This window comes from Delphinapterus leucas, chromosome 3 (genome assembly GCF_059928025.1).
Source record: "Delphinapterus leucas isolate spDelLeu-1000000601 "Yukka" chromosome 3, BTC_Dleu_Yukka2, whole genome shotgun sequence".
Classification (NCBI taxonomy): domain Eukaryota; kingdom Metazoa; phylum Chordata; class Mammalia; order Artiodactyla; family Monodontidae; genus Delphinapterus; species Delphinapterus leucas.
The window spans coordinates 91064899-91091825 of NC_143131.1; the positions used below are offsets into that span (position 1 = coordinate 91064899).

The following is a 26927-nucleotide window of genomic DNA, read 5'->3' on the forward strand; positions in this document are numbered from 1 at the left end:
TCCCACGGTGAGGGCATTTATTTCTTTGAATGCACAAGTAGAAGCACAAAGACAATACCTTGGAAGAGATTCAGGCATGATCAGCTCCAGGTCTGGGTAAATCACTGAAAGGTGATTTGTAATTGTGGTTTGTGGCTTGTTGATAGAGTAGTAGAGTTACATACATAACTGTGGCCACAGCCTTATTTCACACTCTTTCTGGCCTCAGCACTGCACATCTTAAGGGGTGGAGTGGTCACTTGGGTGACTTGTCATTTTATCAAACCAAAATGCTTTCCTGTCACGTGCCTGAGATCTGACTAAATAGCAGGATTTTTCTGTATAGTTGCATAGCAGCTCACTGACGTGGAACTAAGGCAATAACGGTGACACCCCTGCTGGAAATACAGACTCTCTTTTACCAAATCACTGTTCCTATATTTAGCTTTAATGCAGTGGTTCTTAACTGGATATGTGTGAGAATTGCCTGGTGAGCCTTTTACAATGATAAAAGGGAGATCTGTGCACTCTCTCTCTGGGTAATCCCATTCATTCCCACAGCCTTAAATTCATATTTATACTGACCACTCAAGTTTATATATTCTCCTGACTTTCAGACTTGCATGTCAGTGTGACACCACTGTTGAGCTATCTAATAGTTCCAGAATGGAACCTTTGCCCCTCACTCTGTACCTTCCCCAACATTCCTTGTTTTCTTAAAATGCCACCCACTATCCTCCCAGTTCCCCAGCAAAAACCACCATGCTCCCAGTTGTCTCAGCAAAAATAAGGGGCCATTTTTTTTGCTTTCCTGCCCCCCAGACCCCACCCGCACCCCGCCCAGTTCATCTGTCCTGTCAAATCCTTTCACATTCCTCCACCTCTGCTGCCTTGGCTCGGCCCTGGCTACCTCGATGTTTACCTGGCAAACTGCAGTAACCTCTTCCTCCACTGCTTCACTACAGCACCAGGATAGCTTTAAAACACTTTTTGTTCATTGATCCCAAAACTGTCCAGGATGAAGATACGGATGTTTCTTTCCCTGAAAAATATTTTTAACCATAACGTCTTTTTCTGCCTCCTTTATTCAAAGATAGTATACAGTCTTGTTAGATCAAAATATGCCCCTGGGAAACAGCTTATAAAGTCACATGGTCTCACCTTCCTTGCTCCATTGTATGGGCTCTCAGCTCCTTAGACTCCCAGCTGTCCGCCTCTTCTGATGGGCATTTGGGCAGACTTCCACTCACAGGGACTTCAAGTGTAAGGATACTTGCTGAGCTTTATATAGGACAGCTCTCTGCCAGGTGTATTACTTTCCTAATAAATCACAACAAACTTAGTGGCTTAAAACAAGAAAAATGTATTATCTTACAGTTCTGCAGGTCAGAAGTTTGGAAAGGGTCTTATTTGACTAAAATCAAGATGTTGGCAGGGCTGATTTCCTCATGGAGACTTTAAGGGAGAATCCATTTCCTCACCTTTTCTAGCCTCTAGAGGCTGCCTGCATTTGCTGCTCAAAGGTCCCCTTCTAGCCTGGCATCACTTTCACCTGCTCTTCTGTCTTCATATCTCCTCTGACTGTGACTCTTCCATCACCTTGTTTTCCATTATAAGGCCCCATGTGATTATGTTGGGACTACCTGAATATTCTAGGACAGTCTCCCCATCTCAAAAATCTTAAGTTAATCACACCAGCAAAGTTCCTTTTGCCATGTAAAGTAACAGATTCACAGTTTTCAGGGATTAGGACATGGACATCATTGGGAGGCCATTATTCTGCCTGCCACACCAGGCACTATTTAAACTGATTTGTGTATGCAAACTAATTTAACACTCATAACCATCCTATGAGTTAGGTATTATTAGTGATCCCCATTTTACAGATGAGGAAACTGAGGCACAGAGAAATTATGTAACTTGCCCAAGGTTATACAGCCATTAATAGTGGAACCATAATTCAAATTTGGCTAGGCTTTATTTTTTATCTTATTTTCCAGCTTTATTGAGAAATAATTGACGTATAACATTATATAAGTTTAAGGTGTACAAATGATGCTTTGATACATGTATATGTTATGAAATGATTACTCTAATAATATTAGTTGACAAATCCATCACCTCACATAATTACCATTTCTTTTTTGTGGTGGGAACACATATTTATATACAGTATCGTTAACTGTAATCATTGTGCTATACATTAGATCCCCAGAATTTATTCATCTTATAACTGGTAGTTTGTACCCTTTGATTAACATCTCCCCGTTTTCCCCTCCTCCAGCCCTGAGTAACTATTAATACCATTCTAGTCTGTGTTTCTATGATTTTTTAGATTCCACATGTAAATGATACCATATAGTATATGTATTTTTTTTTGACTTATTTCACTTAGCATAATGTCCTCAAGGCCCATCTGAATTATCACAAATAGAGGATTTCCTTCTTTTTTTATGGCTAAGGTGTGTGTGTGTGTGTGTACACATGTACCACATTTTCTTTATTCATCTGTTGATGGACACTTAGATTGTTTTGGTATCTTGGCTGTTGTGAGTAATGCTGCAGTGAACATTTCTTTGAGATCCTGTTTTCATTTCCTTTTGATACATACCCAGAAGTGGCATTGCTGGATCATATAGTAGTTCTATTTTTATTTGTTGAGGAACCTCCATACTGTTTTCCATAATGGCTGCACCAGTTTACATTCCCACTGACAGTGCGCAAGAGTTCTATTTTCTCTATACCCTCACCAACACTTGTTACCTCTTGTCTTTTTGATGACAGCCATTTTATCCATTATGAGGTGATAGGTGATATCTCATTGTGGTTTTGATTTGCATTTCCCTGATGATTAGTGCTGTCGAGCACCTTTTCATGTACCTGTTGGCCATCTGTATATCAGCTTTGGAAAAATATCTATCCCTCTGCTCAATTTTTAATCAGTTGTTTTTTAAACTACTGAGTTGTATGCATTCTTTATATATTGGGTATTAACCCCTTATTAGATACATGTTTGCAAATATTTTCTCTTATTCCATAGGTTCCCTTTTTTTGTTGTTGATTATTTCTTTTGCTGTGCAGAGCTTTTTAGTTTGATGTAGTCCCACGTACTAATTTTTGCTTTTGTTGCTTGTGCTTTTGGGGTCACATCCAAAAAATTGTTGCCCAGACCAATGTCAAACATTTTCCTTATGTTTTTTTCTAGGGGTTTTACAGTTTCAGTTCTTATGTTTAAGTGTTGAATCCATTTCAGTGGTATAAGATTGGGGTCTAATTCCATTCTTCTGCTTGTGGTTTTCCAGTATTCCCAACATTGTTTATGGAATAGAATGTCCATTCCTCATTGAGTATTTTTGGCTCCCTTGTCAAATATTAGTTGACCATATATGTGAGGATTTATTTCTGAGCTTCTGATTCTGTTTCATTGGCCTATGTGTCAGTTTTTAATGCCAGTACCATACTGTTTTGATTACTATAGCTTTGTAGTACAGTTTAAAATCAGGAAGTGTGATGCCTCCAGCTTTACTCTTCTTTCTCAGTATTGCTTTGGCTTTTTGAGGTCTTTCATCATTTTATACAAATTACACGATTTTTTTTCCATTTCTGAAAAAATGCCATTGGAATTTTGATAGGGATTGCATTGAATTTTGATAGGGACGGCGTTGGGTAATATGAACATTTTAACAATATTTGTTCTTTTGACTCATGAACAAGGGATATCTTTCCATTTGTTTCTGCTCTAATATTTGTTAATTCCTTCCTCTGCTAACTTTGGGCTTAGTTCGTTCTTCTTCCTCTAGTTCCTTGAGTTGTAAAGTTATGTTGTTTATTTGAGATCTTTCTTTTTTCTTAATGTAGGCATTTATCACTATAAACTTCCCTTTTAGAACTGCTTTTGCAGCATTTGCTGGGTTTTGGTATGCTGTGTTTCCCTTTTCATTTGTGTAAAGGTATTTTTTGATTTCCCTTTTGGTTTCTTCTTTGACCCATTAGTTATTCAGGAGTGTGTTATGTAATTTCCACATATTCGTGAATTTTCCAGCATTCCTTCTGTTAGTTCATTCCTAGTTAGATCCCATTCTGGTGGGAAAAGATGTTTGATGTGCTTTCAGTCTTCTTAAATTTGCTAAACTTGCTTTGTGATCTATCGTATCATCTGTTCTGGAGAATGTTCCATGTGTGCTTGAAAAGAATATGTATTCTGCTATTGTTGGTTGAAATGTTCTATATATGTCCATTAGGTTCATTCGTTCCAAAGTGTGGCTCAAGTCCAATGTTTCCTTGTTGATTTTCTGTCTGGATGATCTGTCTATTGTCGAATGTGGGGTACTGAAGTCCCCTACTATTATTATATTGCCTATTTTTCCTTCAGGTCTGTTAATAATTGCTTAATATATTTAGGTACTCCAATGTTGGGCACATATACATTTAGGAGTGTTATGCCTTGTTGACTAATTGATTGCTTTATCAATATATAATGACCTTTTTTTTCTTTTTACCATTTTTGTCTTAAAGTCTATTTTGTCTGATAAAATTATATTTACTTCTGTTCAGTTTTGGTTTCCATTTGTAGAGAATATCTTTTTTTTTTTTTTAATTGCTAGTTTATTTATTTGTTTTTTTGGCCAGGTCACACGGCTTGAGGGATCTTAGTTCCCCAACCAGGGATCAGACCTGGGCCCCGGCAGTGAAAGCACTACGTCCTAACCACTAGACCAGGGAACCAGGGAATTCCCCAGAATATCTTTTTCCACCCCTTCACTTTGAATCTGTGTGTGTCCTTAAAGCTGAAGTGAGTGTTGTGTAGCCAGTATATAGTTAGGTCTTGCTTTTTGTCCATCCAGCCACTCTGTCTTTTTTTTGTTTGTTTGTTTGTTTGTGTTTCGTGGTACGCGGGACTCTCACTGTTGTGGCCTCTCCCGTTGCGGAGCGCAGGCTCCAGACGCGCAGGCTCAGCGGCCATGGCTCATGGGACTAGCCACTCCGCGGCATGTGGGATCTTCCCGGACCGGGGAACGAACCCATGTCCCCTGCATCGGCAGGTGGACTCTCAACCACTGCACCACCAGGGAAGCCCCCACTCTGTCTTTTGATTGCAGAATTAAATGCATTTACATTTAGAGTAATTACTGATTGGTAAGAACTTACTAATATCATCTTGTTGTCTGGCTGTTTTGTAGTTCCCTTGTTCTTTATTCCTGTCTTGCTGCCTTCCTTTGTGACTTGATTTTCTGTAGCAGTATGCTTTGATTCTCTTCCCTCTGTCTTTTGTGAATCTGCTGTAGCATTTTGCTTTGTGGTTACCATGAGGCTTACATAAACCATTTCATAGTTTTAACAATGTATTTTACGATGATAACTTAACTTAGATGACACACAAAAACTTTACCCTTTTACGCTCCCCTTTGAAGTCACAATTTACCTCTTTTTATATTGTGTATCCATTAACAAATTACTGTAGCTAGTTATTTTAATGCTTTTTCCTTAACTTTTTTTTTGAATTTTTGAATTTTATTTAATTTATTTTTTTATACAGCAGGTTCTTATTAGTCATCAATTTTATACACATCAGTGTATATATGTCAATCCCAATCTCCCAGTTCATCACACCACCACCCCCACCCGCCACTGCTTTCCCCCCTTGGTGTCCATACGTTTGTTCTCTACATCTGTGTCTCAGTTTCTGCCCTGCAAACCGGTTCATCTATACCATTTTTCTAGGTTCCACATATATGCGTTAATATGCGATATGTGTTTTTCTCTGACTTACTTCACTCTGAATGACAGTCTCTAGATTCATCCACGTCTCTACAGATGAACCAATTTCATTCCTTTTTATGGCTGAGTAATATTCCATTGTATATATGTATATATATGTATAACTTTATTTTATTAGAGTTAAATGGTTAGCACTCCACTGTACTATATTACAGTATTAGAGTATTCTGAATTTGACTATATACTTATCTTTACCAGTGTGTTTTGTATTTTCTGTGTTTTCATGTTACTAATTAGTGTGTTTTCATTTCAGCTGGAAGACTTTTTTCAGCATTTCTTGTAAGGCAGGTGTTGTGATGAGTTCCCTTAGCTTTTGTCTGGGAAAATCTTTATCCCTTCTTCATTTCTGAATGACAGCTTTGCCAGGTAAAGAAAGTATCCTTGGTTGGCAGTTTTCTTCTTTCAGCCCTTTGAATATATCATCCTGCTCTCTCCTGCCCCGTAAGATTTCTGCTTAGAAATCCACCAATAGCCTATTGGGGGTTCCCTTGAGCGTTACAAGCTTTTTTTCTCTTCCAGCTTTTAAGATTTTTCTTTGTCTTTGATTTCTGTCAATTTTGTTAAACTGTGTCTTGGAGAGGATCACTTTAAATTGATTCGGTTTGGTGACCTATTAGCTTCATGAACCTGATATCCAAATCTCTCCTCAGTTTGGGAACGTTCTCAGCCATTATTTCATTAAATAAGCTTTCTGCACTCTTCTCCTTCCCAAACTCCAATAATTTGCAAACCGGTTCTTTTGTTGGTATCCCGGAGAACATGTAGGCTTTTAAAATTCTTTTTCATTCCTTTTTCTTTTTTCTCTTGATTGAATGACTTCAATTGATCTATCTTTGAGCTCACTTGCTTGGTCAAGTCTGATGTTAGAGCTCTCTACTGATCATTGTATTCTTCAGCTTGAAAATTTCTTGTTTGGTTCTTATATATGTTTTCCATCTCTTCATTGAACTTCTAATTTTGTTCTTAATATTTTTTTATGACATTGTTATGTTGCTTATCTGTTTTCTCTTGTAACTCTGAGCATCTTTTGAACAATTGTGAATTATTTGTTGGGCAGTTCCAGCAAATGTATCTTCATTTGTTTGAGACCAATTACTAGAGGTTTACTGTATTCCTTTGGTGGAGCCATGCTTCCCTGATTCTTTGTGATCCCTGTAGCCTAGTAAAGGTGTCTGCATTTGAAGAAGCAGTGACCTTCTCCAAACTATGGACTGACTGGTAAGAGAAGCCTTTCACCTGTGGGTGGGGGCCTGCTGGAGCATGTTGTGACCCCAGGTCTAGTGGTGCAGAGCTTCAAGTGCAGGGGTGTGTGGCTGCATCAGTTTTGGGGGTCAGTGTGATGTCTCTTTGGCTCAGGCCACTGGATTTCACGACATTGATATGTGTGGTCTCTGGTGAGTGATGCAGGGTGTTTTCAGTGGCTACAAGGGCTGTCTGAGTCCTCAGTGGCATCACTAGGTTCAATGGCTAGGTATCAGAGCAGACAGCAGTGATGGCCAGAGCTGGTGGTGTGCACACATTTGCCCATGGGAGCCAGCTACAGGGGCCAGTGTAGTGGCAGGGCCGGTTGCAGACGTACGTGTATTTGTGGCACTACAAGTCAGGCAGCAAAGCTGGAGCCAACTATGGGTACACTGGTAGTTGCAGGGCCCCTGGGGGTTGATGTGTACTACTGTGACTGCTCCGTCTCACCATGAGCACGCCGCAGTGGAGGCTGGTGACAGGAGCAGTCTGGGGGTGTGCAGGTGCACAGCTGGCAGATCTAGCTGCTGGTGGGCACAGTGTTGCCTGCCGGTGACAGAAGACAGGACCACATCCTGACGCATAAGGACCTGTGGGGGCCCTTGCGGCAGGCATGCTTTCCCATGGCTGCACAGTCTCTTCCTGGGTGTGTGCAGGTGATGGAGGCTGGTGATAGGCATCAGGTTGGCAGCAGCTTGCAAGTGCACAGCTGGAGGGGCTCCCATGGTAGTGGGGGATCTAGGCTGGAATCTTGCACTTGAGCAGCCACAGAGGCCTGGTTTGGCTGCTGATGTGGTTCCTGGGCTCCAGAGGGGATGGGTGTGGAGGAAGCAGGAAGGGACACAGGGGGCTGGAGTCAATGAATGTGAACACATGTGGTGTGAAAAGTGGTGAAATCTTCAGGGGTTCTGTGACTACTGTGCTGGCTATTGGTTCCTTCTTCAGTGATGGAAGCTGCTGGGTTTCTCTGCAGAGCTGGTCACTGTGACCTCCTGCTGTGTGACTGCTATTGGTAGCCCCTGCTTTTCTTCCTTGTTCCTAGGTGTCTCTATGTGTCTCTTTGTACAGTGCTCCAAAGGGCTGAGGAGGTTGATCACTTACCCACTTTTCTTTCCCAGCAAGGGGAACTCTTTCTAGCTGTGGAGTTCGCTCTTGGCAGTGAACAATGTTGGCTTGGGGGATGGCATGATGCAGGCAAAATGAAGCTGCTTTCCTTCTTTTTTTGTGTGGTATTCTCAGTTTGTTGTTCCACTGTGTTGCTGAAATTCTGTAAGTAGACTCCAGAGCTCTCCCAGAACTATTTTGTTTGTGGATAGCTGATAGCTATCTAATTGTTGATCTTTGTGGGAAGATGGAGGCTGGGGTCTCCTATGCTGCTGTTTTGGTTATGCTACTCTCTTGACTTGGCTTTAGAGTCTGTTCTTAATCACAGTTGTTGTTCCCCTTCAAAGTAATTTTAGAAAGCCAAACTTTTATTATAGCAGTAGCAGCAGTAATATCTTCTGCTTGTGCTTACTTGGTGGCAGGTTCTGTGCTAAGTTCATTTACAGCCATTCCAAGCAATGGGTATTAGCACTGCATTTAGCCATAATGAAACTGAGGCTCCCCAAAGTTAAGCTGTTGTACTTCCTCAAGGTCACAGTGCTTGTAAGTGCCACATCTAGGATTGGAACCCAAACAGTCTGACCCAGAGCCCGTGTGCTTAACTATTTAGCTAAACTGCCTTTACATTTATCTGGTAAAAGGAGTCATTAAAAGTAATCATTATTTGCTGTTATTTAAAAATAAAAATGTGGTAAGGTATAATATCCTAGAGCATGAGATGGAGGAGAGTTAATATCTATTTAAACAGATTATCAAAGGGTGCAGGTCTGTGAATTCATGTCACCCTGTGGGGAGTTGAGGGATGACTTGCCAAATGGTTTATTGTCTGCTGCATTCTCTTAGGTATTTCACTAAAATGCATGATGTCAGAGCCATAGGTCCCAAACTTGGCTAATCACCAGAGTCACCTGTGGAACATTAACATTGCAGTTTCTGGGGCCCTACCTGAGATTCCAGGATGAATCCCAGGGATCTGTAATTTTGAGCAACCTTTCCAATGAGTCTAATGGTCACTGTTAGAGCCTTGTTCACCCAACCACATTCACTTCATGAAGGACACTTCAGTGACAGAATCCAAGTGCAGAAAAATCTTGATGTGATGGAGTGACATGCTGAATCTAACAAAATTAAATTTAAAGGGGGGAAAAAGCATAAATGAAAGGGGGTATAGATCTAGAGTTGCAGGTATATACACACACACATATTGGGGTGAGGTTTTGTTTCTTTGGGTGAAGTTTCTTTTGCATTTTGCCATTGGTGGTTATATAATATACATGTAATAATATTTCCTCTAGAGTTCTCTCAATTATAAATTTGATTTGGTCGAATGAAGATTTCATATCACTACCATGGTAAGAAGGATTCTAGAATCATCTCAGCGTTCTTTATCCAAACTCCCTCCACCCTGCCCCCCACACGTCAGTTGAAAATCATAGCCCATTGAGCCATGGTTACTGAAGGTTGTGAAATCTGAAAACATTTGATTGGACTGTATAGAATCCATAATCTTTGCCCTAGAAAAGGAGCCATGTATTTTACTCTACTCACGAGGTCGTGATTGTCACTATGTGACCGAATATGGGTCATTTTTTATTTCATTTCCCAAACAGTCCATGAAGATCACCCTATTATTTAGGACTCCTGATTCTTTTCTTACCTACTTTTTGGGTTACAGTGAAGAGTTTTTCTGGATTTTCTTTCTTTAAAAATTATTAGTTTCATTTTTATTTGTATTATTTTTGGTGTAGGTATATGTGCCAAAAAATGACATTTACTACTTCCTTGTCTTAGGAAAAATGTTATACACTGTTTTTCTGTCTTTTTTTTTTTTTTAAGTAAATATTTGCATTTCTATTGTGTGCCAGGTGTTGTGCTAGGGATCAGGGTACAATGATGAGTAAAACAACTGTGGTGCTTGTTCTGAATATAGTGATTCATTTAGTGATGAAGATGGGGAAATAGTACATGAATAAAATTGGTAAAAATGCTGTGGAAGAAACAAAAAATAAGCTGACATAGAGTATAACATGAGGAGGCCTGTTTTCGAGAGGATGGCTAGAGAAGACTATGCAGAGGGGACATTTGGAGCAGAAGGGAGCTGGAGCATTCTGTAAAGAAAACATGAACCAAGGTCTTGATGGGATGGAGAGGAGCAGGTTTAGAACTGAGATAAGATCAGGGTGAAGCTAAGTTGGAGGAGAGAGAGAAAGAGAGCAGCATGGGGAGATGGATATGCAGGTCCTTATTGAGTCTAGTGTGAGGTGTTTTAATTTTTTTTTTTAAGTGTGATAAGAAACTAGCACTGGATTGTAATAAAGGTATCACAGCTGAGTAGGGCATGGTTGAAGGATGTGGATATAGGAAATCAGTTAAGAGGCTGCTAAACTAGGCTAGGAGAGATTGTTGGTGGCTTGGACCAGTGTGGTAGCAGTTGAGAGGGAGAGAGGTAGATGGATTCAGTAAATATTTTGGAGATAGGATGAATGAACTTGCAGGTGGGTTGGATGTGTGAACAGGGTGAGGAGGATTTCAGGAGTGGCCAACGAGGTAGACATTGCAGCTACTTAGTAAAGACTGGAGGCCTATAAGATGGCTTTTTGGGGAAAGTAATCTTTCAGACTTAAGTTTGAAACCGAAGTGGAGAAGTCAGGTAATCATTTGGATATATGGGTCTGTTTTTCAGAGAAGAGGTTTCATTTGGAGACATAAATATTGGAGACATCAGTACAGAAAATGGAATTTAAACCAAGAAGTGGATGAGATCATTTAAGACAGTATAGAGAAGGCAGATTTCTCAGGAGCTAACCTTGAGGGCCTCCATTGTTTAGATACTGGGGAGAGAAAGAGACTGATAAACAGTTGGCAGAAGGAAAACCAAGAGCATGCGGTGCTGCGAGCAAGTGAAGAAAATATTTCAGGGAGGAGGGAGTGGTCCACTGGGCCAAATCCTCCTCGAGATGATGAGTAAGGGAATGGTGGGGCTAAGGGAAGCACCAGAGTTTATTTTATTAGATAGGATATAGGATTAAGTTGAACCATAAGAAATTGGTGACATTGGACTATTTTTGGCTTATGAGAATGGCAACTTCATATAATTTGACCTAATATAATATGTTATACTATTGCGGATGAGTTGCTTTTAGAAGGCGAGTTTGATGAAGCAGTGTTGAGGGAGTTTAACCAAAAGAATACAGCCTTTGAGCAATTGGGAGAGATGGGTTTGGAGCTCACCAGTGGAGTGTTGGTCTTTGAAGCGGGGCAGGGAGGCACATATTTTTTCAGTTGTAACAGGAAGGAAGAATGATATGCACATTCAGCCATGCTTGAGTGATTACAGTGATGCCAATCCCAGCAGCTAGTGTCTTATATGGGACAAATAATTATATAAGTTTTTGGATTTAGCAGTTAGGTGTATATAGATTGATTTTGTTCATAGGGCGGTGTGGGTACTGATCTTGGTTTGCTTGTAGTAGGCTCTAAATTTTCTCTCAAAAGTCTTTGCTATCAGTGATTTATTTATTTTTTCTCAGTTTTTCTTTTTCACCAGAAGCAGAGTAAATCAAATATCATGACCTCCTTCGCCACTCCTTGGCAGTGCAACACTGTGGCCTCCCTGTAGAACTGATTAGCAAATCAAAAAATAAAGTGGTTTTCTCACAAGTGATTTTCTTGCCCTACAGAAAATTGTCTTTTTCAATATTACCATCAGCATTCTTTGACTTGTCAGCATAACTGAAACATTATCTATGATTTCTGTTACTTTAATGCAGACTACAAGTGTATCTTTTTAAGGTCATATCGTGCTTCTCTGTTGTGTGTACAGAATTTGCTTATGGAAGTATGTATATTTCAAGAATTTTAGCTGTTTGTAGCGAGACTTTATTCCACTGCATAATATAGTTTAAAAAATGATTTTCATTAGACCATTATGCTAACATATCTCTAGGCCACAATTTTCTCCATGGACTTATTAATTCAGTACAGAATTCCAGGTACTGATCATTAATTGTATCTTTAAAGCTACAATGAGATTGAAAGTCATCTTTAATGCCTGCAGGATCTTTTTTCATGGAACATCCATCGCCTGTAATGTTTATTTTATATAATACTCTCGTCCATGGGTTTTGGGACTGTGGCCATAGTGAGAATATTCGCAAAAGGAGGCTCTTTTTCTCAGTGTGTTCTTTTAAGCTATAGGTGGCTTTGCTATGTGCATGCCTCCAAAATTATCTTTTCCCGAAAGTACAGAAAGATCTGGAGAAACATGGGCACCAATGAATTAATTTATACATTATAAGTGTCTGATAAAACACTTAGCATCTTTAAAAGCTCTGCGATGGTGGTATTTTAGACTAAGCTAAGGTTTTATTTTATGGAGGTGTGTAGCTTTACCGCAGGCAAGACAAGGCAACATGTTCTAATTCTGCTTGGATTCAGGGGAACTTGATTTACTGTTGTTACCTGCTGCGGTAGAAATTGCAAGCATCACATGAAGTAGGCTTTTATCTTCAGTATTGGAAATATTCAACGAAACTCGTCAGTGGTGATTTCAAAAAGCCTCAGTCCGGGGTGTTGTGATAATGAGTGAAGAAAAGTTTTTCCCTTATTTCAGACAGCCTTTGATAGCATGTCTGTTTAAGAAATTAAATACAGATTAGTCAACTGTGTACCTAACTCTCAAATATTTTTAGCTTCTTTGGGTGAACTTTGGGTTAGGCCAAGGGGCCCCCTTTGGTCTTTCCACGAGAGCCAATCGACCAATATGGATGTGTGCCTATAGAGAAAGATTTGTAGTGTAATATTGCTCAATTGCTGACCAGCAACCTCCATCGTTCAACTAGCTTCTTTGGACCCTGAACTAGTGTGTCAGTGATCCATCAGGTTTCATTTGTTTTGCCATTTCTAGTCAAGGACTGATCCATATTCTCTCTCTTGCTTTTCACGGGGGGAAGTGAGGCTTGTCTTGCAGGATGAGTTCTTTGCTAAGACCTTGCACTTTCTGCTTCTCTATACATTGATGAACAGGCTTGAGTTCTCCCTTGTAGGACATGGCACCCCACCCTAGAGGTGACAGTTGCCTTAAAGGACTACAGTTCTGACCTGTAGGGGGCTCTTTCTATCATATGTGTCTAAGTAGAGAGGCCTGTGAGAGCATCTTTCAGGTCTGAGGAGGTCCATGGCCATCTTGTGCTCTTTGTTTCTTCAACGTCTAGGCTTTGGGTATTCATCTCCAGTGTTGTCTCTCCCGCTCACCCTCAAGGTACCTTCCTGCTGGTTTGCTTCTCATCTTGGCTATAGTAAGTCCCCTACATACGAACCTTCAAGCTGTGAACTTTCAAAGATGCGAATGTATTATAAACTTACTACAGTACAGTGCTATCAATATATAGCCGATTGTGTTAGCTGGGTACCTAGGCTAACTTTGTTGGACTTACAAACAAATTGGACTTACAGACGCGCTCTTGGAATGGAACTCATTTGTATGTAGGGGACTTACTGTACTTTTTTTCTTATTCCAAAGTATCTCCCTTAGTCCCTTCAGACTTCTGTCACCTCTCTCACAGTTTGCTAAAGTGGTCTTCTCTTGGTAGATAGCACTCTTTTGATTTCTCCCCACCCCTTGCTGAACTGGCCAATACTTGGAACTTGAATCTTTCTTATTCTTGGCCTCCCCATTACAAAATCCACAACCACTCATAATGGACTAAAGAAGAGTATAAATACCCTTAACCAGTTTTTTCCATCTTGATTATGGCCTTCCTTATGTATTTTTTTTATCAAAAGAGGATCATTCATGTCATACATGCTACGTTTTTCATACATACTATTTTAAAACTGGGTTTTCTTCACTGTATCTCCTGAAAGTAACTTCCCAATATTTCTTTGTTTAAAAAAATTTGTATTTCTAACTTTTTAGCGACTGAAAACTGTTTCATGATATTAGATGTATCACTTGACCAGTCCTTCACTTTGGGACATGTAGGTGTTTTTTCTTCTTCTTTTCCTTCCCCCTTTCTGTCTTCCTGTTATTTACTGGTGAGAGAATTTTTGTTTCTGGGTGTACGGATTTGTTTATTTTCTATGCATATATTTTATTAAACCTTAATGTGGACATTTTTGGGGTCATAGCGCAGGCTATTGCTATTGCTGTGGCACAAATGCAATGTCACCTTGTGTATTCAGACAGGGACCCATATCTAATGCACATCTGTTTTTCCAGCATGTAGCCTTATGCCTGTACAGTGGGTGTTCACTAAAGAATTATTGTTGAGTTGAAGAAATGTGAGGGCCATGTGATAAACATATAAGTACTATGTATTTGGGACCCAAGATATAGGAGTGAACAAGACAAAGATTGTCATTGCTCTCATAAGTTGAAGGTTTATTCTATATAGCATGGTTTATGTTTAGAGGTGGCAAGCCTCTACATGTGAGGATCAATTAAAAAAACTGAAAGATACACAGTATAGTAGAAGCAATCTAAATGACTTACAGTACAGTTGCTTGGGGAAGGTTCGTGCCAATCTTTTTCATAATATAGCTAATTAAGAATTGACTAGTTGATTTTTCTATTGATGATAGTTCTTCTTTAGGATTGTTCACTAGTGTTACTGATTGAAATGGAATGATCTTTTTTAGGTTCATACATTTTTGCTCTTATCAGTAACTGGAATCAATTATAGTTAAATTTAAAATTTCATAGCTGAGTATAATATGGTGTTATACTTAGTGATTTTAGAGACCTGAAGATCTTTTAGGGCTGGGTTTGGGGTAATAGAAAATATAGCCCCCAATATTTTTGGTCTTTCTGTTGCACATTTTAAAATATGACTAAACAAAGATTGCAGCCATGGAGAAGATTTTCTGCTGTAAATTGGTGTTTTAACAGCCAGCTGTTATGCGTTCATGCATTATGTGATCCAACTTATAAAAGTGGATAGTGAAGGGAGAGTAGCTGCCCTCTTGGTCAGGCACATAGTTTAAAAAAAATGTTGTGTGTCTCTGCAGAGCTATATTAGAGTTTCATATAGCTGCCTTTTTCTTTTTTATTGTAGGGCCAGCTCTCAATGTTGCAAGAAAAAATAGACCATTTGGAACGTTTGCTAGCTGAGAATAATGAGATCATCTCAAATATTAGAGACTCGGTCATCAATTTGAGTGAGTCTGTGGAAGATGGTTCGAAAAGCTCAAAAGGCAATTTCAGCCAAGGTGCCGGCTCACCTCTTCTGCCATCGAAACAGTTGTCTCTCACAGTTGACCCTGGAGACTGCCTGTTTGCTTCACAAAGTGGAAGTCAGAGTTCAGATGTGCAGGTAATGTGTGCATTCGTTAATAATCACTGGGCTTTTATTTGTTTTTGTTTTTTTAGATTTGATCTGGTATCTGTTCTTAGTTGCTGAATTCTCTGGATTATCATTTCTATTTTTGTAAAATCATTTGATTAGTCAAATGATCATTAATGTTCTTTTTAGTGATAAATTTCTGTAATTCTGTGTTTCTCCTAATTTTTCTTATTTTATACTTCCTGACTATGGCCTTTTCTGCATGCTTCTTAGGTCTTATTTTCTGTAATAGTTGAAGACCTTCAGAGGTTTAAATCTGGCCAAAGAGATTTTTTTTACCTTCCTTTGGAGAGTACCAGAAAAGCCCTACTCTTAGTATATATCTGTTCTACATTATAGGTTTCACACAGTGTAAGGTTAGATTCTTTTTACTGAATATGCCTTTGTGAGAGGGAAGGGAAATGTTCTAAAGCTGTGCTGTCCAGGATGGAGGCTGCTGTCCACCTGCAGTTAATGAGCACTTCAAGTGTGGCTAATTTGAATTAAGATGTGCACTAGTATCCACACAAAGTGTTGAAGAGTTAATGTGAAAAAAGAATGTAAAATATCTTGCTCATTCATTACATGTTACGATGGTAAAATTTCAAATATATCAGGTTAAAAAATATATCATCAAAATTAATTTTACCTATTTCATTTTACTAGAAAATTTTAAATTATGTATTTGGCTTGCATAATATTTCCCTTGGGTAGCACTGTTCTAGAGGGTAGGGGAGTTGAAAACTAAGGTAAGAAAGGACTTCTGCCTTTCTTAAACTTTCGGTGTGTCACTCATGTTTGCTCTGTTCTACAGATTGGCAAAGAGCTATTTTACCGTTGTACCTTAGACTGGAAACTGGAACTTGGTGACAGGACCCTGGGGTGTGAATATTTTAAAGTTGGACAAAAGAAGTTGGCTCTGGCCTTGCTTCAGAGTAGAAGTTTTCATTAACTCTTGGGGACAGAGAACATGATATGATCTCGAAGCCATGGCTCACAGGCCACGCAGGAAGCTGGGGACAGTGGAGCTGCCCGGGCTGCGTGCCTACAGCCTCATCAGCCTAGTGTGTGGCCAGGTTCAGATAGGATCACGATCCTGTGCTTTGAAGGGGTATCTATTTCTGTGAGGCTTGGCTTTGTTTCGGTTTTAATTAAGTACCTTTTAAAGGGAAATGATAAAATCTTTTTTGGGGGGGAGGGGAAGGGTCTAAATCTGAGCTGGACAGAAAGGAGCTGCAGAGCAGCCATGGAAATGAGGCAGAGCAAGGCAGCAGGGTACTGGGAAAGCTGCAGGGCCCCAGAAAGACCTGGAAGGAATAGCAGAGAGTGCTCTCACATCCTCTTATCCAGCTGGTTACCAAAGATTTGTTTCATCCTTGGGAGTATTTTATTTTAGTTACAAACTTCCAAGTGAAAGATATATTATTGTCTTAAAATACTTTGTATTCACTTTTATATGACTTGCTTATCTTAAAAAAATTTTTAACCCATTTATGTATTTATTAGGATGTAATTTTTTAGTTTGAATTTTACCAAAGGAGGTTTGTGTTCCTTGTTATACTTACTATTTTAAAGAGTATGAAAAATAAGTTTTTAGGTTTGTTTGGCTTTGTTTTTTGGTAATATTTTTTTCCTTTTTGTCTAAAAACATTATTATCTAGAAGGAACACTACATTGGAAACTTAGAAAATATTTGAACACTAAAAGCTAAATCTCAATGTAAAAAATGCTTCCATTTTTAAACCTAGTTGACCCTGTTATAGTTTTATTTTTAGAATAAAAAAGGTAAACATACATAGGCAAAATTAAAGAATAGCTACAGATCCATTTCCATTCAGATTCAGATACATAGGAGATTGATTATAATATAAAGACGAAGTATAAAATAATTTTCAGTACCGTGTTTGAAAATGCTAAAATACTTGATCATGATGAAATTTTTTTTTGTTTGCTCTTCAGTTCCCATCATTTTCTATTAAATTGTATTGGAAGTAAAGCAAGGGAAGAATTGAATGAAGATATTTTGTATTAGAAGCAGAAGAGGAAGGGGATTATTTATCAGGTTAATTATATAATACAAAAAGCATTTTAACCCTTTGAATGGTGATGAAATATTTTCTGTCTTAAACTCTTTAGATAATGTCTACAGAAATAGTTTTATCTTTTAAAATATATATACAGTATAGCAAGGAGTAGTTTTGAGCAAATATTTCCAACATTAAGTTTAAATTAATAATGGTTATACATGATTAAATTTAACTTTTTTTCTTTGTCTCATATTTTTAGATGTTAGATGTTTACAGTCTAATTCCTTTTGACAATCCGGATGGTGGAGTTTGGAAGCAAGGATTTGACATTACCTATAAAGCTGATGAATGGGATACTAAGCCCCTTCAAGTCTTTGTGGTGCCTCATTCCCATAATGACCCAGGTAAAATTAGTACTTCAAAAACCTAGAGGTTAATAAGCCCTTGTAGGCCCAGAGTATTTTAATGAGAATCTGGTATAACCCACTTCTCATATATTTGAGACGTTATTCTCTGACTTTTAACAAAAACATATTTATTTTATATGTAGTTGTGTTCTCATTTTATCAGTTTATGAGCCATTCAAGGATAATACTTGTATAGTATGAAATAGAAATAAACACAAGAAGGTCTTAGCTGGCTTCCCTGGTGGCGCAGTGGTTGAGAGTCCGCCTGCTGATGCAGGGGACACGGGTTCGTGCCCCGGTCCGGGAAGATCCCACATGCCACGGAGTGGCTGGGCCCGTGAGCCATGGCCGCTGGGCCTGCGCGTCCGGAGCCCGTGCTCCGCAATGGGAGAGGCCACAACAGTGAGAGGCCCGCGTACCGCAAAAAAAAAAAAAAAAAAAAGGCCTTAGCTTTGGGAGATGAAAAGTTACATGTATTTAAGGCACTGATAGTTCATTTTAGTTACTTCTTACGTATTGTGTGGGAGAATTATTTCATGTCCATAAACTCCATGTTAGAAAATGCAGAGTGCTCATGGGAAAGTTTGTATCTTTAAAATGTAGAAAAAGTATAAAGTGGTTAAGAGCCTTGATGTTAAGCAGACATGAGAGTGAGTCCCAATCCCAACAGTGTTAAACAACTTTAGGCCAGCTTCTTAACATGAGAGTAAGTTTTTTCCTAGGTGGAATCAGGCTAAAGTACTTACTTCATAGGGTAAAATGTTAAAGGTATGTTACACAGCCCTAGAGTAACTGCTATCATTATCATTAATGTTATTATTCTTTCATATAACAACTTTTGTTATTTACTGGGGCCAGAGATTTTCCCCCCAAGGTAAAGGGAAGTTGCTAAAATGATGATGGGAAATATGATTCGATGTTTATCTCTGTTAGTGTGAGGAACAGGCACTGAGTAAATGCCCAGTGAATTAAGTTGCAGGATTTTTTTTTGGAATATACTTCCAAAGACCTCTTTTGAATGACTTACTTTTGCTTCTATTTGTTATTTTTCTCAATTTCATTATTACTATCAGAGGCACCATATTCATTTACTACTTGAAGGTTTTTTTCTTTTTTCCCAGTTTTCAATTTTGTCATACTTATATTCTTTTCAACAAGTTTATTGTTATGTATTTATTTCTGTTTCTAAGACAATAGAACTTGTTACTTTATGTCCAAATGATTTGGTGAAGCTTTGTGTGTGTGTGTGTGTGTGTGTGTGTGTGTGTGTACGCATGCACCCTGCTTTTGGGTGTGAGAGATAGTCTGGGAGATAGAGCTTGGATGCTGAAATGTTTGAATTTCCAGTATACTTCAATATTTAGTATGCACAGAGGTATAATATATGTGAAGTCAATATTGTTCTGGAAATTTGTGATGAGCAGTTACTACACATCAGCTTCTGACTTGGTTTCCTTGTCTTTGGTCTTAATGTCTTTATCTTTTCCTAAAAATCCCTATTAGTCTTATTAACTTTTTCTCTTACATGTTTTATATCATCTTCCTCCTTAGTCTTAGCCTTTCCCTTCAAATCAAAACTCAGGGTTGCCTGGGCACTGAATAAAGGCTACAGAGATTTGGAGCCAGGCAGAATGAAGCAGACCTTCTGGTGTCCTTGGGCTTATTTATCTATAAAATGTAGAAAATTGTGTATCTATAAAATGGAGGTCGTATAGTGGACAAGAATTAGTTATAAAGTAAGTACAAAAGGTGATGAAAATCACACCTAATAAAAATTCCTTTTGCTATTTATCCACTTGAGCACCAGATTAAATAGTACATTTGCATTTAGGGGACACATATGAAAAAACACAGTCTTTGTTTATATCTGGACTCACTCAGTGAGGTGAGGTGCTCACACTTTACATGTGGGATCTGAGACTTGCCTGTAGGACTGCAGATTTTTTTTCTGTAAATCTCATTTACTCTGAAATAGTCCCTCATTGAGTGAGATAGTGGCAGAGCCACTTTTATTATTTAAATTGTTCTCTCCTCCTCTTTTCTCTGCCAATCATGTATCATTTAATTCTTGTCACTTAATTGGGTATGTGATATGATTCCATTGTATACTATTCCTTGGAGGCTTATAAATACACTTAGCGGTGTGTTTTACAAAGCGCTTCTAATGCAAACCGAACTCTCCTCCCTTTTTGATTTTTTACAGACCTTTATTATCCTTTCCTCTTTTCTGCCATCCTCAATTTCCATCAATCTCATTTCTTGTTATTCTATAATGTGGGCTCTTAACTGAAATAATAAAATTTGTAGTTTACCAGGCAATGTGCCAAACGTTTTATAAACATCTAATGTTCACAATAGCTTTTGAAGGTTAATGCTACTATTCATGATGAAGGTGTTACCAACTTGCCAAGGTTACGCAGGCAGTAAGTGGCACCAGAATACTTCCCTGTTAGTTTACCTGGATCTCCCACCCAGATAAACTTGAGTGTCAGAAAACATGTGTCTCTTGTTACACTCTGTCCTCATTGCCTAGCCTAGCACTTGGCATGTAGTAATCGCTAAATATATGTAAGGCCTTCACTGACCTGCCTCCGTGCCCTTTTCACACAGTGTGTATACACACGCATTCATGCTTGTGTATACACACACACACACACACACACACACACACGCATTCATGCTTGCCTATAGGCACAAGTATTAACTTCTCCTTGGTCTCCTTCCTGGAGTGTAAGCTCAATGAGGGCTCGAACTTTGTCTTATTAACCACTGGGGTTAATGCCTAGAACAGTAATCAGCACATAGTACAGAGTCATTCAGTTAAATAAGTTAGTGAACAAAGGAATGTGACTGCAGACTCAGATGAAACAGTTGACTTATTCTTTGGCCTATGCATTTAACTTCCCTCCTTCACTTCTTCCTGCTGTCTACTTATTTCCATTCCTTTAAAAAATAGCTTATTTAAAATGTACTTTTAAGTACCAGTAACAGACAATATTAAGCTCTTAAAGGGCAGGGACTGCCTCTGCCCTTTAGACTTTGTTTGCATTAAGCTTCCTTCTTGTTGCAGTTAGTATGTTGTTTTGTGAGAAGACATTATGAATAACTGTTCCTGACTGTAATAAGTGAATCTGTCTGTTGGTATCCTAGCAACCACAGTTGAATCTTTTTGTCTTAGTGAAAGATGTTAATGACCCTTACCCTCAGGCCCTTCTCCACTTGAGACAAAAATAATGGTCAGAAACAGACCTTTTAAAACTAAAGTAATTTTTGCTATCAAGCAAAATGCTAGAGAAGAACCTGACTTTCCTTAATAATTTTCACTGCTCCTTAACAAGAATAGAATTCAGATAAACTAAATTATTCTGTGAAAAACTGAATCACTCAGATCATGAAAAACCACTCTTTCAGTAGAGAAGAGATAAGTATGTACACATACATTCCAAGTCAAAGTGTGACTCTGATGGGAAATCTTTGTATAATACTCCGAAATGAATGTGCAATTTAAGGCAGTTTACTTTCTAAATGAAATTTATAGAGATTTGTTTCCATTTTCTGCCGCAACAATTTAAAACAAACTTTAGCTCAGTAGTTTATCAGTGAAGTGTTGTCTGTTGGGGATAGAGTTTAGAAGATTCCTATATTTAGTCACCGTACTTAAAAAATTATGTTGCTGTATTTTTATATGTGGAGATATTTTTCTTTTGGGATCAAATTGGAAAGATAAATTTCAAATTATATTTGTATATTAATAAAATTCCTAATTATGTCTTCTTCCAGTCCATAAGGACATGTAACAATTATCATATAATATTTTACATGGTTTATATGAGATAAAACAAAGTTGGAAAGGAATTGTTAAGTAAATACTGATAATTTTGTACCTTTATGCTTTTGAAAAGTTTTGAATCATAGACCATGAAATTAAATGTTAGTTGATCGATACATGTTCATGTTGTATTTAATAAGCTGATTAAAACACAGTTACAGCACCTTTGTATCTACAATCTCCATTCTTTGCTTCCCACTAGTTAAACTGCTGAAATATTTAATTTTCCTTCAAAGAAATCACAGTGTGTAGAGAGAAGATAAGGTATACTAAATGAAAAATTGGACAGCATATTGTTAGTTAAGCAATTTGTAAAATGAGTGTTAGAAAATAATCCCCCGTGTGGTATGACTCCAAAACAGAAGGAAGACCTAGGCAAGAGTCACAATGGAAAATAATTTTCTTTCATGCATTTGCAGTTCTTCTGCAGAATTTTTATTGACTCGATTGAGTGATTAGGATTTTCAGCCTTTTTTTTTTGAAAATTAAGAGCAGATTTTTGCATTTAGTATTATATGATAATTTGAAATGAATTTGTTTATGTGTCCTTATTCTTAAAAAGTTTGTGAAAAAGAACAAAAACATGTGAGGACATCACAGTGTAATGTTATTTCACAGCTTTTCTGTTCAAATACTGTTAAGCACAGTCAGAAGAAACCAGTTCTGGCCAGCCATGGTTGAGTGCTGCGCATGTAGGTGAAAGGCAGTGGGGACAGAACTCAGGCTGCCAAAGGAACCTGCCTAGTGGAATGAGATGGTCAGGAGGAGGAGAGCATTGTACGCGGGCACAGTTTGGGGAGTATATTTTTCTGTTTAGTTATTGTGGGATAAAGCGAGTTCTTTGGTTTGGGCTACTGTGATGGGAAATTTGCGTTTCTGGAGCTAAGATACTACGACATTCATTGCCTGTCCTGCCTCAGGGTGTGTTTGGTGTGTGTTACTTCATGGAATCTGTCCTGCAACCCTGAGAAGTGGTAAATTTAAATCCCATTTACCAGGTGAGGACAGTAAGGTTAGAGAAAGTGTAGTTATTTGTTCCAGGTCAGTCAGTCATAAATAAATGGGCAGAGGAGTGAACTGGATCTCAGATTTACCTGATTCTAAGATCCACGTTCTTTCCATTTTCTATACTGCCACTTAAGAGACTTTATTTAGTTCAGATGATGCTAGTATTTATTTTCTTCTTGCTTTATGGGCATTAGCTAATTTATTAGCACATTTATCTGAACTTTGGGTTGTTAATAGAGTTGCCAGATTTAGCTGGGGAAAAAAAGAAAAACAGGCTGCTCAGTTAAATTTAAATTTCCTATAAACAATGAATAATTTTTTTACATGTGTTGCAAATATTGTATGGGACACACTTATACTAAACATTTATTATTTATCTGAAGTTCACATTTAACCTGGCATCCTGTATTTTATTGGGCAATCTTAATTGTTAGTGGCACTTAATCTTAGTGGCATTTAAAAGTTAAATATTTACATGGCTCTTTAGGGTTGTCTTTTTAAGAGATCTCTAGAATTGGTGTATTGAGGCTCCTTTTTAGAGGGAAAAAGTCTGATTGTTTGGGCTCTGACTGGACTGTATTCCTTAGGAGCACAAATGTCAGGTAGCGCCTAAGAGATGTAGGTGACCATATAAACATCTCCCGATTCCCCTATTTTGATTACTTTTGTCTGTCATCAATCCTGGGTGCATCAGAGCTCACCAGTATGCTGGTTACACAAATAATTGCTGGCACTATGGGAATTTACTATGTTCCAGGCGCTGTTCTAGGTATTTTACATGTGTTGAATCCATCACTCCTCTCAGCAACTTTATGACAAAAAATCCTGTTTTTACCCTCATTTTGCAGATAAGAAAACTGAAGCAGAAGAGAGGATAAGTAATGTGTCAGTGGCAGGGCTGGGTTTGAACCCAAGCCATCTGGTTCTGGAATCAGAACTTGTAACCATTAAATATTGCCTCTTGCAGGTAATACTTCTGAACCCATAGGAGAGCTTTTAGGAAGAAAGTCTTTTAAGTTTTTCCAAGCCAAATGCTATCTACTTTAGTATTATTAATCACGTAAAACATTTTAGTAACTCTCTTGCAAAAGTAGATTCCTCATTGCACTGTTTCCTATCCTTTTTTTCTTCTCTTCTATCCTTATTGAAACAGACGTCTTTGTCCTTAAATACTAAATTAGTACATGAAATGGTGAGTGGTTTTCCTCATTGCTACATATTTTACAATTAGAAAGTGATTGAGAAGCCATATTTTCCAGCTTTTAAATGGTTTCTTCTAGAAGCTTTGATTATTTGCCCAGTATTGGGTTACTCATAAGGCTAAGTACATAGACTCCTCACATATCCTAAGAGTAATGCCACAAAGGAATATACATGTCTCTCATAGACAACCAAACTCTATTTGGAGAGGACTTATTAGGCCTGAAGTGTCCTCATTTGGTGTGAGTAGATACTCATGGATGAAATTCTTAACAAGAGAGGGAGGTAACTTTAGCACGACTTAGAAAATATTTTAGAGGTTGATCTCACAATTGCAGGTGTCAGGTATCAAGGTATGCAGGTCTTTTAAAGGGCATTTAGAAAAGCAGCACAGTAAGAGGTCACATTTGGCCATTATACATATACAGCTGGGGTGAACAAAACCCCAGCTGTCCTAATAGTAATGCAAATATGTTCTTGTGGTGTGGGATAGAATTTCCAGTGACAGCATCTTACATGGGTTCAAAAAAAATGCTGTATCTCAAACAAGTTAATGGAAGTGAAGCTGATATGCTTTAAAAACTATTAGATGACACTGAATCACCTGGCAAAAAGGTTGGGTTATTTCGAAAATCTGAGTTTAAAAGCATTTAGAGGAATCAGCAGGTTTGCAGGTTCCCAAAGACTCAGCTTCATCTTTGACTTTCCCTCTACTCTCTTCTGGAAACTTAAGTCAATTAGTAAAGGCGCTTCATTTTGCCTCCTTGGCCTCTTATTTCCCTCTGTTTGTTTCCACTGCGATCCATTACCATATTTTAGCAGAATTATTGCAGTGACCTCATTTCCTGTTTTTCTTCTACTGTACCTTGTTAGTCTATCCTTTATACTCACAGTCCAGTTATTTTTGAAAACACAGCTCAGAATACCTTAACTTCCTCTCTCCTAAGTTCTTGGTGAGAAACAAGGATCGTTTAGAAGGTTTCTGTGATCTGACCCCCTACTTCTATTTATCTCACCATGCTCCCACCATGTAAGCTGCAGTGCAGCCATACCCAACTGCCTTCTGCTACCTGAAACTGACACACAATTTCATGGCTTAGTGTCTTTTCCATATCCTCTTCCGTATTTGGAACTTCCACCTTTTCTGTCTAACCAGATGACATCTAATTTAAGAATCTCTCTTCTTTCCTTCTGGTAGGAATTTACCATTTCTTTATTCCCACGGCATTTGGTTCATACGTTCACTGTAGAATCTGTTTTCATTTAGCTTAGCTTTATCGTTTTGCCCTTATTAGATGCTTGGTTTGTGTTTGAACGAATAAACCAGAACAGAACGTTAATTAGAACTCTTCCACAGTTTATCGGGGGGGGGGAAATAAGCTTATTTTATAATAGAGATGTTGGAATTAAAATTAATCAGCATGTGAGTTATGGTAATACCAATTAAAGTTGTATGTGACCCCTTAAGTGTAAGATTGGATGTTGCAGTCGAATATGGAAGGGTTTGACAAGTGATGGAAGAAACCGTTGTCCATGTTGAACATGTAGAATAACTTAATTACTAAAATAAAGGAGATTTTTTAGTGCACTCTACTTGTATTTTTAAATTTGAGAATATTATGTTAAAATGGAAATAAATTGAAGCATGTTGTAGTTTTTCAATGTTTATTATCTGGATATAATTATTTTTGACTCAGAATCTTTTTATGTTTTCTTAACAGTTGGTACCTATTTAACTTTTGAGTGGAATTAATGTACTCATTAAAAAATCATTATTGTAGCAGTTAAAACCTTAACAGTGTAACAATGATTTGAGGGGCATGCCTTCTTCCGGATGTGTGTTTTTAAATCATCTTAGGGCTGACAGAGCCTTTTTAAATATAAAATAGGAACTTAGAGATATTGTTCAAAGATTATTAGGTTAGTATCAGAACAGAGAGTGAACATAGCAGAGCTAATAGTATGTGGTATCTTTGACCTTTGGTATTTCTAGTTGAAGTAGTAAGTTTGCATTTATACTCCACTTGCATTTTTTTCCAGTCCTTTTGGCACCACACTTCATTCATCTATCAAGCACTTACTGAACTCTTGCTGTTGTAGACTGTACCAGGTGCTAGATTCATGAGAACTGACTCGTTTGAAGTTCAGGTTGTAGCATGTGTCTAGGCTTGCTTCTAAAATTTGCAGGACCTGGGGCAAAAGTACATGGAGGCTGTCAGACACTCTGTCTAAACATTTAAAAGTTATAAATCAAACTAATACATTGCTAAATAAAATAGGTCTCTTCCTACTCCCTTGAGAAATAGCTCAGAGATCTGGAAGTCCAGGTGTGGGTTTAGATTGCTTGGGCTCCACTTCCCCACTGGAATGTGCTGGTGTTGTGGGGAGAGCCAGCCTCCAGGTGGCCCAGCCCCCTCTCCTCCCAGACCTGGCCTTGTCCTAACGCAGGAGGGGCTCTTCTTGCAGACACCCCAGCACTCTTCCCACGCCCCTGCAAACTGCAGCCCCTTGGCTACTGCCCAGGCTAGTTCGACTGTTCGACCTGCAAGTTCGACTGTCCTGGCAGGTAAAGGCATTATAGAAGGCCCCGGGAGGCTCAGAAAGCTGGCTTGGGGATGTTTGGACACAGATTCCTGGGTCTCGGGGACTCAGAAGGGCAGGGCTGGGTAGGACAGACTGGGCGGGAAAGTTCTTTGCGCTGTGGATTTATCATGTGGAAAGGGATGTGGTCAGAGGAAGAATAGGGAGAGCCCTGTCGAGTCCAGTGCTCAGGGTGGGGCAGTCTTTGCCCAGGTCCTAAGGGTGGTACTGTATATGCCCTTGAATCAAATAAAACGAAGTGTTCCTTAAGAGGATCAGGTCTCCACGAAGTCTGTAGACTTCAAAGCTAGATTGGGTCCAAAATTTAAAAAATAAATTGTATTTTGTTAGTGAACAATTACTAGGTGTGTATTTGTTTATGCACATTAAAAATAAGCAGTAGAGTTTTCAACTTTATTAGTTTTCTGTTTTAGAACTTAAAAACATTTTA

General features: G+C 38.5%; 1 protein-coding gene across 2 annotated transcripts in view; it reads left to right on the forward strand.

Moving 5' to 3' along the window:
* MAN2A1 (mannosidase alpha class 2A member 1) overlaps positions 1–26927 on the forward strand; it is a 161462-nt gene that overhangs the window by 14516 nt on the left and 120019 nt on the right. For both annotated transcript variants that reach the window (XM_089909170.1, XM_022591499.3), the window contains exons 2-3: positions 15159–15416; positions 17712–17856. In XM_089909170.1, coding sequence (XP_089765296.1) covers positions 15159–15416; positions 17712–17856 — 403 coding nt within the window. The remainder of the gene's footprint in view (positions 1–15158; positions 15417–17711; positions 17857–26927) is intronic.